At 38.8% G+C, this 19,250-nt stretch overlaps 1 protein-coding gene across 3 annotated transcripts in view; it reads left to right on the forward strand.

Moving 5' to 3' along the window:
• Window positions 1-16,373, forward strand: part of LOC126175233 (glycerol-3-phosphate phosphatase-like) — an 89,677-nt gene extending 73,304 nt beyond the window's left edge. For 2 of the 3 annotated variants that reach the window (XM_049921867.1, XM_049921868.1), the window contains exon 7: window positions 14,518-15,270. In XM_049921867.1, the coding sequence (XP_049777824.1) occupies window positions 14,518-14,671 (154 nt within the window). In that variant the 3' untranslated portion in view covers window positions 14,672-15,270. The other variant, XM_049921869.1, reaches the window with a different exon arrangement.
• Window positions 16,374-19,250: the final 2,877 nt, after the last annotated feature.

Here is a 19,250-nt window from a genome sequence, read left to right on the forward strand (position 1 = left end):
ACTTACTATATGTGTCAATGACAATCAGTGTTCCAGTAGGGTCGAGCAATATTCAAACGCAATTACTGACAAGGCACTTCAGGCTTCAGCCAATCAAAGAACTGTTGGGGAGGGGCTGCCTGATGTTCCCCACAATCATGGCACTGAGTCATCTTTTGCTCTATTTGTGAGTTCATGCCTAACTATGTGCAATATTGGTGAGCTAATTGTTTGTCATGGACTACACCCCAGTGAACATGATGAAGCAAACTAAGAACATGTCTCTGGAGAACCTTTGGAATCACTACACACAATTGTTCAGATTCAGTGCATAGCAATAGGACACCTTGTATGACAGACAAACAAATCTGATGTGCAAATTATCAGTGAACCACCAGGCTAAAAATTTGTTTCACAGTGCGAGGCCAGCTAATGTTGATGTAGCACAACATAATATGCAAGTCTGGATCTGCTGCCACGGCCTAGGTGATCTTCCAGTTATCAAAAGGGAAACTGGTTCAGTGTGTCTGAGTCCTGTGCATCAACGTGGCAACGAGATGCTTCTGATACATCAAAGTCAGCATCCAGTCCCAAGGGAAGATATGAAAGTATGTCTGCATTGGCTTGCTTTAATGTGGGTCTGTACATTCTCATATTGGTAGTGGGATTAGATGAGAGCCCAGTGTTGCAATTTCTGTGCAGTATGATTCAGAATGGGTTTGGGCAGATTGAAAAGTGACTGCAAGATCTTATGGTCAGTAAGTGGAACTTTCTTCCATATGAATACTGATGAAATTTAGTCACTCCATAGATGATGGCAAGAGCCTCCATCTCTATTTGTGTATAATTGCTCTGAGCTATGTTAAGCTATTTAGAGGCAAAGGCTATTGGTCTTTTAGCAGAACCAATCCTGTGTGAGAGTATAGCACCAGTGCCACAAAAAGAGTTTGGAAGGATCAAAATGAACTAGGCAATGATCTCTGAGCAAAGCATCTTTGAGCAGTTGAAAAGCAATGTCACATTCCTGGGATCACACCAAGGTGCATTTTTGAGGCAAATGTGGTGCAATGGTGCTGCTATCTGTACTGTATTCAGAATGAAGCAGATGTAATATGTCGCTTCTCTAGCACTGATTGCAATTCAGTAACATTCCTTGGATGTTTGAGGTCACGGATGTCCTGCAAGTACTACTGCATTGGATGAACACCCTGGTAATTAATTACATGTCCTGTGTACTCAATTTCAGTTTGAAAGAACACACACTTTTCTCTGTTTTTATTAAGGCCTGATTTGATCTTATAACACTTCAAACAGAGTGCACAAATTACTAAGGTGCTCATTTGCTGTATGACCTGATACCACTATATCATATAAGTAATTTGTATACAAAGGAATGGATGCAGTTAATTGTTCCAAACAGCACTGGAAAATTGCTGGTGGAGCAAATAAAGAAATTTCAAGAATACCCTGTGTGTATTAATGACAAGCAATTGCTGTTACTGTTCATCTGAAAGGATATGGAGGTAAGCAATGGAGGTAGGCATCAGGTACAGCCATCTTAGAGAAGTAGCTACCAGCTCCCAAACATTTCATAAATTCATAAGGGAAAAGAAAGGAATCAATCACTGTTTGGGGGGTTCACAGTTGCCCTAAAGTCTGCACAGATACGCAATTTGCCTGAAGGTTCTTGATGAATAGTAACAAAGATGCCCACTAACTGGCCATGATGAGTGCAATAATACCACTGTTATGCCAGTGTCAATGTTCCTGAGGAACTTGTTCACAGAGTGTATGTGGTACTGTGCAAGTACTTAAGAAACAAGGCTGTGCATTGTCTTTTGTGGTCACATGTTCAACAAAATTAGAAACTTTAACTGCCTAAGCTATCAGCAAACCAATGCTTTGAATTCAATGCAAAACTGAGCAACCCCATCCTTTAAATCAAATGGAGTAAGTGACAACACACTGTCTACCACGTGCAACCCAAACAAATCAAATCCAGATATATTTTCAATGTTCCATGAATGCAAAACCTGACATTTCACAGTCTTTTGCAAATTCTGGTATATGGCAGGAAGGCTGCAAGAACCTAGCACTGGATTGTCTTGTCCATTAAAAGCTGTAAGTGTAGTGTGAGATTTCTGCAGCTTGGGCTGTCCAAGAAGTTTGTAAGTATTGCAATTACGCAAAGAAACTGAGGCACCCACATCTAGTTCCAATTGAATAGTTTGGCCAGCTATCACAAGATCCACAAAGGGTTTGTTAGAGTGGCATTTCATTAAAGAAGAGGCTGCTGATTTCTTGAATTGCAAACTGCCACTCTTCTGTTCCACACTCGAAGCTCTGTTTGGTTCAGAATGCACAACATATACAACAAAGTTTGATTTCTGTGAGCATATATTAGAAGAGAGAGCCCTCTTTTTTCTGTAAGCATATTGCTTGAATATGCCCATTCTGGCCAACATGAAAAACAAGTTGCATTTCATGATGAGCATGTTGTTGTTGTTGTGGTCTTCAGTCCTGAGACTGATTTGATGCAGCTCTCCATGCTACTCTATCCTGTGCAAGCTTCTTCATCTCCCAGTATCTACTGCAACCTACATCCTTCTGAATCTGCTTAGTGTATTCATCTCTTGGTCTCCCTCTACGATTTTTACCCTCCACACTGCCCTCCAATGCTAAATTTGTGATCCCTTGATGCCTCAAAACATGTCCTACCAACCGATCCCTTCTTCTAGTCAAGTTGTGCCACAAACTTCTCTTCTCCCCAATCCTATTCAAAACCTCCTCTTTCGTTACGTGATCTACCCACCTTATCTTCAGCATTCTTCTGTAGCACCACATTTCGAAAGCTTCTATTCTCTTCTTGTCCAAACTAGTTATCGTCCATGTTTCACTTCCATACATGGCTACACTCCATACAAATACTTTCAGAAATGACCTATACTCGATGTTAACAAATTCCTCTTCTTCAGAAACGCTTTCCTTGCCACTGCCAGTCTACATTTTATATCCTCTCTACTTCGACCATCATCGGTTATTTTACTCCCTAAATAGCAAAACTCCTTTACTACTTTAAGTGTCTCATTTCCTAATCTAATTCCCTCAGCATCACCCGACTTAATTTGACTACATTCCATTATCCTCGTTTTGCTTTTGTTGATTTTCATCGTATATCCTCCTTTCAAGACACTGTCCATTCCGTTCAACTGCTCTTCCAAGTCCTTTGCTGTCTCTGACAGAATTACAATGTCATCGGCGAACCTCAAAGTTTTTATTTCTTCTCCATGGACTTTAATACCTACTCCAAATTTTTCTTTTGTTTCCTTTACTGCTTGCTCAATATACAGATTGAATAACATCGGGGAGACGCTACAACCCTGTCTCACTCCTTTCCCAACCACTGCTTCCCTTTCATGCCCCTCGACTCTTATAACTGCCATCTGGTTTCTGTACAAATTGTAAATAGCCTTTCGCTCCCTGTATTTTACCCCTGCCACCTTCAGAATTTGAAAGAGAGTATTCCAGTTAACATTGTCAAAAGCTTTCTCTAAGTCTACAAATGCTAGAAACGTAGGTTTGCCTTTTCTTAATCTTTCTTCTAAGATAAGTCGTAAGGTCAGTATTGCCTCACGTGTTCCAACATTTCTACGGAATCCAAACTGATCTTCCCCGAGGTCGGCTTCTACCAGTTTTTCCATTCGTCTGTAAAGAATTCGCGTTAGTATTTTGCAGCTGTGACTTATTAAACTGATAGTTCGGTAATTTTCACATCTGTCAACACCTGCTTTCTTTGGGATTGGAATTATTATATTCTTCTTGAAGTCTGAGGGTATTTCGCCTGTCTCATACATCGTGCTCACCAGATGGTAGAGTTTTTTCATGACTGGCTCTCCCGAGGCCATCAGTAGTTCAAATGGAATGTTGTCTACTCCCGGGGCCTTGTTTCGACTCCGGTCTTTCAGTGCTCTGTCAAACTCTTCACGCAGTATCTTATCTCCCATTTCATCTTCATCTATATCCTCTTCCATTTCCATAATATTGTCCTCAAGTACATCGCCCTTGTATAAACCCTCTATATACTCCTTCCACCTTTCTGCCTTCCCTTCTTTGCTTAGAACTGGGTTGCCATCTGAGCTCTTGATATTCATACACGTGGTTCTCCTTTCTCCAAAGGTCTCTTTAATTTTCCTGTAGGCAGTATCTATCTTACCCCTAGTGAGACAAGCCTCTACATCCTTACATTTGTCCTCTAGCCATCCCTGCTTAGCCATTTTGCACTTCCTGTCGATCTCATTTTTGAGACATTTGTATTCCTTTTTGCCTGCTTCATTTACTGCATTTTTATATTTTCTCCTTTCATCAATTAAATTCAATATTTCTTCTGTTACCCAAGGATTTCTATTAGCCCTCGTCTTTTTACCTACTTGATCCTCTGCTGCCTTCACTACTTCATCCCTCAGAGCTACCCATTCTTCTTCTACTGTATTTCTTTCCCCCATTCCTGTCAATTGTTCCCTTATGCTCTCCCTGAAACTCTCTACAACCTCTGGTTCTTTCAGTTTATCCAGGTCCCATCTCCTTAAATTCCCACCTTTTTGCAGTTTCTTCAGTTTCAATCTGCAGTTCATAACCAATAGATTGTGGTCAGAATCCACATCTGCCCCAGGAAATGTCTTACAATTTAAAACCTGGTTCCTAAATCTCTGTCTTACCATTATATAATCTATCTGATACCTTTTAGTATCTCCAGGATTCTTCCAGGTGTACAACCTTCTTTTATGATTCTTGAACCAAGTGTTGGCTATGATTAAGTTATGCTCTGTGCAAAATTCTACAAGGCGGCTTCCTCTTTCATTCCTTCCCCCCAATCCATATTCACCTACTATGTTTCCTTCTCTCCCTTTTCCTACTGACGAATTCCAGTCACCCATGACTATTAAATTTTTGTCTCCCTTCACTACCTGAATAATTTCTTTTATCTCGTCATACATTTCATCTATTTCTTCATCATCTGCAGAGGTAGTTGGCATATAAACTTGTACTACTGTAGTAGGCATGGGCTTTGTGTCTATCTTGGCCACAATAATGCGTTCACTATGCTGTATGTAGTAGCTAACCCGCACTCCTATTTTTTTTATTCATTATTAAACCTACTCCTGCATTACCCCTATTTGATTTTGTATTTATAACCCTGTAATCACCTGACCAAAAGTCTTGTTCCTCCTGCCACCGTACTTCACTAATTCCCACTATATCTAACTTTAACCTATCCATTTACCTTTTTAAATTTTCTAACCTACCTGCCCGATTAAGGGATCTGACATTCCACGCTCCGATCCGTAGAACGCCAGTTTTCTTTCTCCTGATAACGACGACCTCTTGAGTAATCCCTGCCCGGAGATCTGAATGCGGGACTATTTTACCTCCGGAATATTTTACCCAAGAGGACGCCATCATCATTTAATCATACAGTAAAGCTGCATGCCCTCGGGAAAAATTACGGCCGTAGTTTCCCCTTGCTTTCAGCCGTTCGCAGTACCAGCACAGCAAGGCCGTTTTGGTTAATGTTACAAGGCCAGATCAGTCAATCATCCAGACTGTTGCCCCTGCAACTACTGAAAAGGCTGCTGCCCCTCTTCAGGGGATGAGCATAAGTGACGCTTATGTGTGGAGAAGCAGTGCAGGCAAGACTTCACGACAGTACCTTGCTGCCGTGGCTGTCTATGTGGCTGGCTATGCTGATCCTGAGTGGGCTGCTGTGCACTCAACCTGGAAGCAGTTTGTTAATGTGGCCAATAACACTATTGCTAGGCACTATAGCGCAAATATTGTTCGATTGAAAACTGTCGAAGTCTCTGTCACAAGATGCTTGATAGTCAATAAAGTGCGAAATCTGCTGCAAGGAAGGATTGGAATACTTGAAAATCTGTTCCCTTATTCTGTTATCAGCCACATTCTGAGTAATTATGTCACATATCTTGAGATCACTATAATATTTGCCACACTCATATTGAGATTGACACTGTCTAGTAAGCCCTTGTAAGTCTGCCGCACGCTGCCTATGAGTTTGACCTGACTGCTTCTTTAGTCTGAAGAATTTAAACCTGACAGCCACAATGTGGACTTTCTCATCATAGAATCGATTTGAAGCCTGGATTAATTCTTCATAGGTTGTATGTTCTGGCAACAAAGTGCAGGAATAACTTGCATGTTTCATAGAAAGTATCACTGGCCATTGATAAGAAAAAAAGGTTGTTTAACAGTGCCTGGTACTTAAGTGTGCAGACAGATGAGCTTCACACTGGGCCAAGTACTCAACTCAGTCCATTTTCTCGTTTTCAAAAGGGGGAAACACAGGCTCTAATGATGGCTGTGTAAGTTGTGGCACTGCCTTAGTTGGCAGCATCTGTTCATAATTCACGTTGGCTGACATCTGCATTTAAATGAAGCCTCTCATCATTTTAGTAGCTGCATCATTTGTTGCATCTGTAACTGAGGAAGTATTAGAGTAAGCATTGGTGCCAAAGGCACTTGCCATTGTGATACCGCTTAGTATGAGGCAGGTACGCGTGGAGTGTTGGATGATGGGGTAGGCGTGGCAAAGAAAAAAAAATGATAAAGCTAAATCAGTAAGTGGCAACACAAACAAGTAAATTGAACAAAAATAGCAAACACGGATCTGAAACAGAAATATCCACCAGCACAAATGGTAAAAGCACAAACAAAGATATCCAGAAGGCAATAAAAAAAGGTAACAAAGGAAGTAAAATGATTAGACATCATAAATTTGACAAGGTTCATTGGCAAATGGTATGATATGAGTTGGTAACTGTTATGTTCTGAAGAGCCAAATGTTATAGCCTCACTGCTAACCCCTGAGTGGGTGCACCTATATATAAAGTGCACCAACCACAAATAACATTGTCTTGTGCCATTCCATTGCTGTTTTACGACTGTGAGTCCATACCTGTTCCTTCCTTATTGCACTATCTAACACAGCAATATGTTGTGTTGTCATACATCTAAGTGATAAGCAAGAACATAAAATAAACAACAAGCTACACAAGAAAAGACTTACAATCCATACTAGAAAATGACCCAGATTGTGAGCTAGCAGCACAATTCCATAATGTGACAGTTGTCCATAAGATTAGTTAAAGAATAAGGAATCGGCTGACGTCTGAAGCAGCTGTTGATGATGACGATGATGACATTTGGTTTGTGAGGTGTTCTATGATGTGGTTATCAGTGCCTGTACAAATTCCCAATCTTTTCACTGTCCTGTCTCACCATTTTCCTGAATGATGAAGAAACGATAAGGAAAACACAAACACTGAGTTCCCAGATGGAGAAAATTTCCGACATGGCTGGGAATCGAACCTAGGTCCCTGTGAGCCAGAGGCAGTATCACTAACCATTATACCATAAGCTGTGGACTGAAGCAGCTATGCTGTTTAATGCTTCAAGTGGGTCATTATTGTGGTGTTACACCAGCACCCGGTAAAAGACTGATATAACAAAAGCAATAAAAAAAAGGGTGACAAAAGGAGGTAAAATGATGTGGCATAATAGATTCAACAAGGTTCATTGGCAGATGGTATGATGTGAGTTGGTAACTATTATGTTCTGAGAAGCCATATGTTACGTCCTCAATGCTAACCCGTGAGAGGTTGCATTTATATATAAAGTGCTGCACCAACCCCAAATATTGTCTTGTACCATTCCACTGTTTTTCTATGAATGTGAGTCCATATCTATTCGTTCATTATTGCATCTCCTAGATAGTGGTAAGTTGTGTTGTCATACGTCATAAGTGAGCAACAATAACATAAAATAAACAGCGAGTTACACGAGAAAAGATTTACTATCCATACAAGAAAATGACCCAGATTTTGAGCTAGCAGCCCAATTCCATAATGTGGCAGTTGTCCACAAGATAATTAGTAATGGAATAAGCATTTGGCTGGCATCTGAAGCAGCTTTTGATGATGATGATGATGATGATGATGATGATATTTGATTTGTGGGGCACTCAACAGTGTAGTTATCAGTGCCTGTACAAATTCCCCATCTTTTCACTGTCCAGTCTGACCACTTTCCTGAATGATGAAGAAATCATGAGGACAACACTAACACCGAGTCCCCAGGCAGAGATAATCTGTGACCCAGCTGGGAATCGAACCCGGGATCCTGGGACAACAATACTAACCTTTAGATCACGAGCTGCGTACTGAAGCAGCTGTGCTCTTTAATACTTCAAGTGGGCCATTACTGTCATATCAGACTAGCACACAGCAAAAGACTGATATAAAGAAAGCTTACTTTACAATATTATGAAAAAGATAGTTGCTTTCGTGTGTGTGTAGGGGGGGGGGGGGGGGAGGTCTATTTCCGACGAAGGCATCTATATCCGACAAAGGCCTCTTTGGCTGAAAGCTCACTTTCTGACAGTCCTTTTGTTGTGCCTATCTGCGACTCAGCATCTGTGCTGTATGGTGAGTAGCAACTCTCTTTTTCATTATATTTCTACATTTCACCCTGGATTTTCCATTGTTTGAAAGTTTATTTTATTATTGTTTAATTAAACTGTGATTTAGCTCATATAATGTAAGTTTATTATTTATTGTTGAATTAAACCAAGATTAAACTGTGATTGTGCTTATACATGTTACTTGGTAACATAAAGACAGCTACTCTTTACATGCATACAAAGTGTGCCGTGCACCTGCTTGTGTTATGAAAAACAGCTCTCCCACTTGAGAGCTAGTGATAAATGGGTAGAAGATGGGCAGAGGATCTGTTGCCATAGGAATCTGGATAGGAAAGCAAAAGATTAGTTGACACAAATACACTTTAAATAAATATATTGTACTCAGCTTGTGGATGAAGAAATGCTACACCATTGGTGACTTGTGGCAGATGCAGCTAACTTTAAGCAGAGGCCCAACACAGGCATGTGTCTGTGTGTACTTAATGTTTGCTAGCCATCAACAACTTTGTATAATGTGCAGCACCAACTAACACATGGAAGTAATCTTGTACTAGTAAACTAGTGCCCAGGTCCTTTCACTTATAACACTGCCCTAGTGGTCTTCATTGGTCAGGGGCCTGGAGGTCCTTCATTGTTGGTGATGTTCAAAGCACTGCTCATGGTATCCACAGGAATCTTCAAGACTATGATGCTACAGTTCCAAAGACATAAACTGTGGAATGGATTATGTTCCCTTCACCACCAACGTGGTATTTAATCTGCAGGGAATAATACTGTGAGGTTCTGATAAAATGAATGCACAGTTTAGTTTCATTCATCCTCATGCAGGATGATTGTCTGTTATTAGGTTTTTGGATGAATTGATAAAGCATTCAAACAACACTTACTCCATTCCAAAGACAATAAATGTGGTTCAGATCAAGGGTTTGAGCAGGCCAGCCCAGAAAATCACTTGATTTTCTTGGAATCACATAGTAATTGATCTTGCTTTGTAGACAGGATCACTATCATTCTGATTCTGAACAATCTACTTCTTTACTGTTATCACAGTTTGGAAAATAAGCTGTTATGTAAAGTTTACTTATCAACATGCCCTTTTTTAATTAATCAAAACCAATTATCTGGGCCCAGACCACAGTAAACTGTCCCAGATCATCACATCACTTATACTAAAATGCACTATTCACACAACACAGTCACTTAAATAACACACACCACACTGTAGCAAATCCAGTTAAGTTATATAGTATGTGCTGTGACTTATCACTTGTTCAAACCTTACTCTGCTGCTGTGCAGATCAATGACAGCATTGTTTGCACTACTCTAAGATAATTTGTGTGTTCATTCTTGTGATCACTGCCTTCTGGGCATAACACAACAATGAAAACTTTGTTAGCTGCCTCTTTGTGTATTATTCTGTCATAAATCTTCCTTCCCGAGCAGCTGTGGAAGTCCACTGCAATAAGTGACAAAAATTCTGACAATTTTTGCTTGTTTGCAGTGCTTTATAGCTCAGTAGTTTAAGTCATTTACTTTTTAAGTATTTCATATTTCTCTGTTGTTTTTAATTCATGATAATATTACTAACAGTAATCCTAGGCATGTGTATAATCTGTATCTAAAACTGATAGTACTGCCAAATATATAGGCCGCTACAACCATGCCTTTCTCAAAATAACTCTTTCTCTCCATTGAATCCCACATCCTCATTCACAGATCTCTGTGATTATGTTATTTTTTATGGAGGTACCACCTGACAACACTTGGTGTGTACCCGGCTGAAAGACCATGCAGTTGCAGTCATCTATAATGCTGAAAGACCAAATATACATTATATTAGCAAATAATGCAAAGCTTCACAATAGCTAAATATGTATGGAACTGATCTACCCCCTCTCTCTGTCCATTTCCTCCTCCTCTCCCCTTCTCTGTTCTTTGTTCACCACCTTCTCCCCTACCTATCTCTGTCTGTTCATCTCCTCCTTTCCCCTCTCTATGTCCATTCCCCACAGACCTTCCTAACTGTTGCTCTCTGTCCATTTTGTGTCCCCTCCCCCCATAGTGCTGTTGTATCTTCATGGGTAGTAGCTTCAGTGATAGTATTTCTCTTATTTTTAATCAGCAAATGCATAGGATTACAAAGTTTCAGACTATATAGATTCTGTAGTAGTATTGTAATCATAAGCCCATAAACTATAAATACAACTTCTCTGTCTTCTATTAAAACCAACTGTGAAGAAGAAAACAAAAATTTCATAGTTGTGTATACAATTTTTGTTTAAATTTATATTTGAAGAGAAAGAATATACATGGGAAAAATAATTTTTCTAATGTTTAAACATTTTCTTTCTCTCTGAGTAATTTAACAGAAAACTAGCATATTGTTGTTTAAAAGAATGTTCTGCCCATGTCTGCTGCAATGTTAATATAGTTGTTGTTGTTGTTGTTGTTGTGGTCGTGGTCTTCAGTCCTGAGACTGGTTTGATGCAGCTCTCCATGGTACTCTATCTTGTGCAAGCTTCTTCATCTCCCAGTACCTACTGCAGCCAACATCCTTCTGAATCTGCTTAGTGTATTCATCTCTTGGTCTCCCTCTATGATTTTTACCCTCCATGCTGCCCTCCAATGCTAATTTTGTGATCCCCTGATGCCTCAGAACGTCCTACCAACTGGTCCCTTCTTCTTGTCAAGTTGTGCCACAAATTCCTCTTCTCCCCAATTCTATTCAATACCTCCTCATTAGTTATGTGATCTACCCATCTAATCTTCAGCATTCTTCTGTAGCACCACATTTTGAAAGCTTCTATGCTCTTCTTGTCCAAACTATTTATCGTCCATGTTTCACTTCCATAGATGGCTACACTACATACAAATACTTTCAGAAACGACTTCCTGACACTTAAATCTATACTCGATGTTAACAAATTTCTCTTCTTCAGAAACACTTTCCTTGCCATTGCCAGTCTACATTTTATATCCTCTCTACTTCGACCATCATCAGTTATTTTGGTCCCCAAATAGCAGAACTCCTTTACTACTTTAGTATCTCATTTCCTAATCTAATTCCCTCAGCATCACCCAACTTAATTCGACTACATTCCATTACCCTTGTTTTGTTTTTGCTGATGTTCATCTTATACCCTCCTTTCAAGACACTGTCTATTCTGTTCAACTGCTCTTCCAAGTCCTTTGCTGTCTCTGACAGAATTACAATGTCATCAGCGAACCTCAAAGTTTTTATTTCTTCTCCATGGATTTTAATACCTACTCTGAATTTTTCTTTTGTTTCCTTTACTGCTTGTTCAATATACAGATTGAATAACATCGGGGGTAGGCTACAACCCTGTCTCACTCCCTTCCCAACCACTGCTTCCCTTTCATACCCCTCGACTCGTATGACTGCCATCTGCTTTCTGTACAAATTGTAAATAGCCTTTTGCTCCCTGTATTTTACCCCTGCCACCTTCAGAATTTGAAAGAGAGCAATCAACATTGTCAAGAGCTTTCTCTAAGTCTACAAATGCTAGAAAAGTAGGTTTGCCTTTCCTTAATCTTTCTTCTAAGATAAGTCGTAGGGTCAGTATTGCCTCACATGTTCCAACATTTCTACGGAATCCAAACTGATCTTCCCCGAGGTCGGCTTCTATCAGTTTTTCCATTTGTCTGTAAAGAATTCACGTTAGTATTTTGCAGTTGTGACTTATTAAGCTGATAGTTCGGTAATTTTCACATCTGTCAACACCTGCTTTCTTTGGGATTGGAAATATTACATTCTTCTTGAAGTCTGAGGGTATTTCGCCTGTCTCATACATCTTGCTCAACACATAATAGAGTTTTGTCAGGACTGGCTCTCCCAAGGCTGTCAGTAGTTCTGATGGAATGTTGTCTACTCCGGGGCCTTCTTTCGACTCCGGTCTTTCAGTGCTCTGTCAAACTCTTCACGCAGTATCTTATCTCCCATTTCATCTTCATCTATATCCTCTTCCATTTCCATAATATTGTCCTCAAGTACATAGCCCTTGTATAGACCCTCTATATACTCCTTCAACCTTTCTGCTTTCCCTTCTTTGCTTGGAACTGGGTTTCCATCTGAGCTCCTGATATTCATACACGTGGTTCTCCTTTCTCCAAAGGTCTCTTTAATTTTCCTGTAGGCAGTATCTATCTTACCCCTAGTGAGATAAGTCTCTACATCCTTACATTTGTCCTCTAGCCATCCCTGCGTAGCTACTTTGCACTTCCTGTCGATATCATTTTTGAGACGTTTGTATTCCTTTTTGCCTGCTTCATTTAGTGCATTTTTATATTTTCTCCTTTCATCAATTAAATTCAGTATTTCTTCTGTTACCCAAGGGTTTCTACTAGCCCTTGTCTTTCTACCTATTTGATCCTCTGCTGCCTTCACTATTTCATCCCTCAAAGCTACCCATTCTTCTTCTACTGTATTTCTTTCCCCCATTCCTGTCAATTGTTCCCTTATGCTCTCCCTGAAACTCTGTACAACCTCTGATTCTTTCAGTTTATCCAGGTCCCATCACCTTAAATTCCCACCTTTTTGCAGTTTCTTCAGTTTTAATCTACAGTTCATAACCAATAGATTGTGGTCAGAGTCCACATCTGCCCCTGGAAATGTCTTACAATTTAAAACCTGGTTCCTAAATCTCTGTCTTACCATTATATAATCTATCTGATACCTTTTAGTATCTCCAGGGTTCTTGCATGTATACAACCTTCTTTCATGATTTTTGAACCAAGTGTTAGCTATGATTAAGTTATGCTCTGTGCAAAATTCTACCAGGCGGCTTCCTCTTTCATTTCTTAGCCCCAATCCATATTCACCTACTATGTTTCCTTCTCTCACTTTTCCTTCTCTCGAATTCCAGTCACCCATGACTATTAATTTTTCGTCTCCCTTCACTACCTGAATAATTTCTTTTATATCATCATACATTTCATCAATTTCTTCGTCATCTGCAGAGCTAGTTGGCATATAAACTTGTACTACTGTAGTAGGCGTGGGCTTCGTGTCTATCTTGGCCACAATAATGCGTTCACTATGCTGTTCGTAGTAGCTTACCCATATTCCTATTTTTTTTTATTCATTATTAAACCTACTCCTGCATTACCCCTATTTGATTTTGTATTTATAACCCTGTATTCACCTGACCAAAAGACTTGTTCCTCCTGCCACCAAACTTCACTAATTCCCACTATATCTAACTGTAACCTATCCATTTCCCTTTTTAAATTTTCTAACCTACCTGCCCGATTGAGGGATCTGACATTCCTGCTCCTATCCGTAGAACGCCAGTCTTCTTTCTCCTGATAACGACGACCTCTTGAGTAATCCCTGCCCGGAGATCTGAATGCGGGACTATTTTACCCAAGAAGACGCCATCATCATTTAATCATACAGTAAAGCTGCATGCCCTCAGGAAAAATTACGGCTGTAGTTTCCCCCCTTGCTTTCAGCTGTTTGCAGTTACTATAGTTAGCATGTAAAAATTTGAAGTAAGTTTGTCAAGAAATTTTTGCTAACTTTGTTCCCCCACTTTGCCAGCATAAATGTTGAAAAGTCTTACATGATACTCTAGTAATACAAGCATCCTGTAAGAATCTGAGATTGGTTAATTGGTCAAGAACTTTTTGAGAGTTTGCCTGTTATATGTGTTTATAGATTACTTGGAGGGGGAGAGAGAGAGAGAGAGAGAGAGAGAGAGAGAGAGAGAGAGAGAGAGAGAGAGAGAGAGAGAGAGAGAAATTGGTCAAGTTGGTCAAGTACTTTTTATATTTTTAGTAATGATGTTAAATAATGACTTGCCCTTTTGAAGTATATATATGTCAAATGTACTGCCAAGATTCTGGGACTTATAGAAACATGAATTGAGGACTAAAAACCCTGGTGTTTCTAAATTCCTTTCTATTGAAATGAAATGCTCCACCATGTGAATATACCGCATCAATTTTATGTGTACTTTTTGTTTTAGTACTAGCTTTGGGGGAAATTTATCACATATTATATTGCTGAATATCTTCCATACAGGGTGAAGCAGGATATACTCTTTGGCAACAGATGTGGCTTTCAGACAATTCTTGTATTGTCTGGGGTTTGTACCCTGGATGATGCTTCAGATGATCCAGAATATAAACCAAGATATTATATTCAGAAACTTGGAGATCTCTTGTCAAAATTGTAGACCTTGAACTGAAAAGTTTCTTCTCCAATGAAGAAAAAGAGAGAAGGGAACTGGCAGTTGCAGTGCAAACCAACAATAGTGCACAGTGGTTGCTTCCTAGTCCTAACAATGCTTTTAAGTAGATGCTATTTTTATATATGAAGTAATTTACTTGAAATGATGAACAACCTGCAGTATTAATGGTTTTACTTTATTTTAGTTCCCCTATTTTGAGTGGGTTACAGCTTTAAACCATGCTTCTGGCTTAAATTTGAATTATACATTAATGCTCTGATTCTCCAGCTCTAGGTAGAAAACATAATTTCTTAAAAACCTACTTTTGCAGCACTTGGGTTCTTAATTAGATACCTTGTTCCTCTTCCTCTGTCTTCTTCTATTGTTCCTAGTTCCATAGCTCCACGAAAAGGAATCATTAATACCAAAAGATTGTTGTCACCTTCTTCTTGCAGATGTTGGCTTTGGCATACTTGGTTTTTGCAGGCAGCCTATTTCAGCTTCTTCTGTTTATTTCTTTTGTATTTTTTATATATACTGTAAAGCAGTACTTTGCATCATAGTGGTATAACACATAATCAGAGACTAATTTGTTTTTGGTATTTTTTTTTAGTACTGCTTCTACTTTGAATATAGATGACACACTGTATTGCGTATAAGAATATTATCAAGAAAACATTATTTGATTGTATGATTTACCTGTGATAATTCAGAAATGGCACTCATTGTTTTAAAAATGTACTGCTCTCAGTAAAATATCACACAGTTCCTAAGTTTTGTACTTCTATAGTTGAATTTGTGATGTATTACTCTCTCTATATTTCTAGATGTTAATATTTTTAGTCATATGAATACAAAAAAATGACAAAAATACAGTGATAATTGTGTGTACTTGTTGAATCATTATTTCCTTTATTTAGATCATAATTTTACACTCTAGTAAGTTCTGGAAAGGTTAAAAAAGTTGAGATGCTGGAAGTAGCATGCTGATAAATGACCACCTACTGTAACACATATTGCTTTATTATGTGTGTATTGCTGAAATTTATCATGATATAACAATTTTCACCAGCTAAGCTGAAAAATGTGGTTTTACAAACAAACTACTATGTGATAAATCAATAAGTACCATTAATTTATGTGTTCCTTTAAATATGCATCATTCTCTTATTTAAAGGCATCAAAATTTTTCATGCAAAATATCATAAAATTTTGAAACAGTAAGCAAGATTATTCATATAACCCATAATAAGTGAACTACTGATGGAAAGAATATTTGTATAGCTTCTATAGTGCCTAAGATTAACAACAATTAAAGTGCAGCATTTATACGTATCAAATAAGATTACGTCTCATTCATGCAACAGACTTTGGTATTTAGACAATGAAGCAATGGAATATTTCAATTAAACAGACATGTTAAACAAATAATAGTGTGAACTTTGACATTAGTGAGATAAGTTACATTTGCTGCTATTGAGATATTGAACACTGTATTTTCAGATCATTAATACTGCAAGTAAAATGATATATTTGAAACATTCAGTTACCAGAAAGCTGTGAAATATTTATTCTGTGCTTAACTACTGCCTGATCTAGTTGCAGATCTTATTTGTAGTATAGGCGATTGTAAAATCGTTTAAGGACATTATGCGATGTTTATATACATACTTAAAAAGAGTTAGAAATAAAATATTTTCAAATTCCATGTTGTTTAAACATTATACATTCTTCAGATCTTTGCTATGTGACTAGTAACAGCATACATGTGACGTGGCCAAATCAGTTTGATCTTCTGGAAAGACACCATAAACAACCTCTTCCACATAAACAGTAACACATACTGAATAATCTAAACAACAAATGCTTGAAAATAAGTAAATTACTGGATGTAGAGTATCACGAGGTTTACATTATGCCTTTCACTAAAAAAATTACTGGTAAACTAAAAAATGTATTTATGAAATTAATATTCAGCCCAAGGAAACATGTAACCATCTATACAACATGCTGCACTTTAGATATTCACTTGGCTCCAACTTTTTACCATGATCTCCACCTTTGTTTTTTAGGGTTCCTTACTTCAGTCAGTGAAAATGGAACCCTTATAGCTCAGCTATCCACCTGTCTGTCTGTCTGTCTGTCCATCTGTTAAGGCTCCCCCACTCCTTTTGTGTGAATGGGTTCAGGTATCAAGTTGAAAGTTATGTCAAATAGGAACATCTGTGGTCTGCAGGCACTGTAAAAAATTTAAGATTTTAAGTCAATGCAATCCAAAGATATGGCTTTTTATGTAATATATTTTGATACAAATTCATTCTTCAAAATCCATAGCATACTTCCCACTGACCTAGAATCATGAAATTTGGTGAGAAATAAGATTTCACAGTACAAATAAAGGAAAAAAATCAAGAAATTGTTAATTTGTAATTGTATCACATAAAAAATATTGTTTCGCCATTTGCTGCCTGTCTGTTAAGACCCATTTTTCTCAGGAATGGGTAGAGGTCTTACTTTGAAATTTATGTCAAATACTTATGTTTGTGGTCCTTTAGGAGTGCAAAAAATTTAAGCTTACAAGTCAGTGTAGTCAAAAGATAAGACCATTTATGTCACATACTCTGATACTCACAAACTCTCTCATCAAAAAACCCATACACAATCACTCCCCCCCCTTCTCCACCATCTGTCTTGTCGATTTCCATCCATGACCTCTGCAGTCATCTAATATGATGCACAATGGTGTTTCATTTTCTAATTCCAACTCTTCCTACCCTAGAGGCTCCCTTGGTTGGTGTTTCTGGATTAATTTTACTTGAACTGATTTGTTACAATCAGAATGCGGTTTTTGCAGCACTGCATTTACAGAAGTTATATCATCCAGACACTTTCAATATGCTTTTGTATTCATTTAAAAATACAATCTGTTCATGTTAATTTTAGATCTTTCAGAGGGTGGTGATGAAAGCAAAGAGAATTTACTCTGTCTTGAGAAAAGACAGATATGAGGAGCAGAGGGTAATTTGCTCTTATGCAATCACAATTCTTTTGTTTATCACTTGGAGCAACTATCAATTTAATTTGAACTGCAGAATTTAATTGCTTTTCTGTCAAAATAGTCAGACATGTAAAAACTGACTTACAACTTTCTTCAATAAAAGCACTAAGGCTGCTACTGCAATAAAACATTTTTCACAAAGTTTGTCAAAAAGTGAAGAATCTACTTTGTATCTGATGTTGGCCTTCGTAGCACGACTGGCACATATAATGTGACAGTCACTCCTTGTCCACAGGTGCGAAATGTGGTCACCAGTAAAGATGCCACTGCCGAGAGACTGCACATGATGGCAGCACAGGTGTCTCCCACCACTGACTGTGAGACACCATCTACATAGGCAATCGCCACACTGTGTGCACCCTCTCAGTCTTTTTTCATTCATCAAGCTATTTACTATGCTAGTTAGAACAGTACTGTACCTGTCTTGCCATGTGGCTATGCCATACATTGTATATTTTGTGAACTATTGTCCTGTGAGATCACTAAATATACTTGCTCTGGAGGTGTCATCTTGTGTTTTTCCATGTTTTCATTTGCAACTTTGTTGGAAATGATCATAAGCATTTTTCATGTTAGTTACATAACCATGCACCCTACTCAATAGGCTATCTTGAAGGTATGTCGCTGGAAGTCATGCTATAACAATTTTTGGAACAGCAGTTAGAGGGACAGAAATGTCAGGAGACCTTGTTTTCCGTGTTGCTCTCCCGACAATCAGCTACAGGTCCATCATCATTCCCACCTTAGGATAAGATTGTGGAAGAGTGAGAAGCGTATGAGAAGTACATCTGGCAGCACTTTTTTGGGTAATGGATCCAGCCATTGTAAAATCACTTTTTCCTGTCATGGATCCCACCCAGTACAAACCAGCTTTTGCACAAACTGGCCTCTGTTGTGGAACCAGTACACCAGGACTTTGATTAAATGTGTGCTCTCTACTTTCACCAATGGTGTCATGTCATTGCATCCTGTGTGGAGTTTTATCAGTGTCATAAACAGCATAATCAGTCATACTGTGCATGGATAGGCGAATAGCAGGGACTGAGTAGGAAATGCCATTTTATTACTCCAGCAAAAATAAGGAATCATATGCAGAGGAGACGATTATGGATATGATCGTGCAGGTGGCTCTGGATAAGGAGGTGCACCAGAAAGCTCTAGAACTTGAGGGTCCTACTTTGGAGGGCATTTCAAAATGAGCCCAATCCCTCACAGTTCCCTAGGCCGTGGGCTGTCAATTAGAATTCTGGGGCGATGTTATGGCCGTTGTGTCAGATACAGGAGAGGAATCCAACTTCACTGATACAGCAAATGTGGCAACAGTAAAGTCCAAGCACTGCTGCACTTCAGCTCTATTTTGTAAGCAAAGAAAGAAGTCTCAGTTGCCTGACCAGTGTTCATTTCTGTTGTGCCTGGACTGTTTTTGAATATGCCAGAGAAGCCAGCCCCGACAGGTGGGCAGAGTGTGAGGCATGCTAGAAGGAAGCACAGCTTGTTTTTGCCTGCTACATTCTGATCAAAACACTC

This window comes from Schistocerca cancellata, chromosome 3, assembly GCF_023864275.1.
Source record: "Schistocerca cancellata isolate TAMUIC-IGC-003103 chromosome 3, iqSchCanc2.1, whole genome shotgun sequence".
Taxonomy (NCBI): domain Eukaryota; kingdom Metazoa; phylum Arthropoda; class Insecta; order Orthoptera; family Acrididae; genus Schistocerca; species Schistocerca cancellata.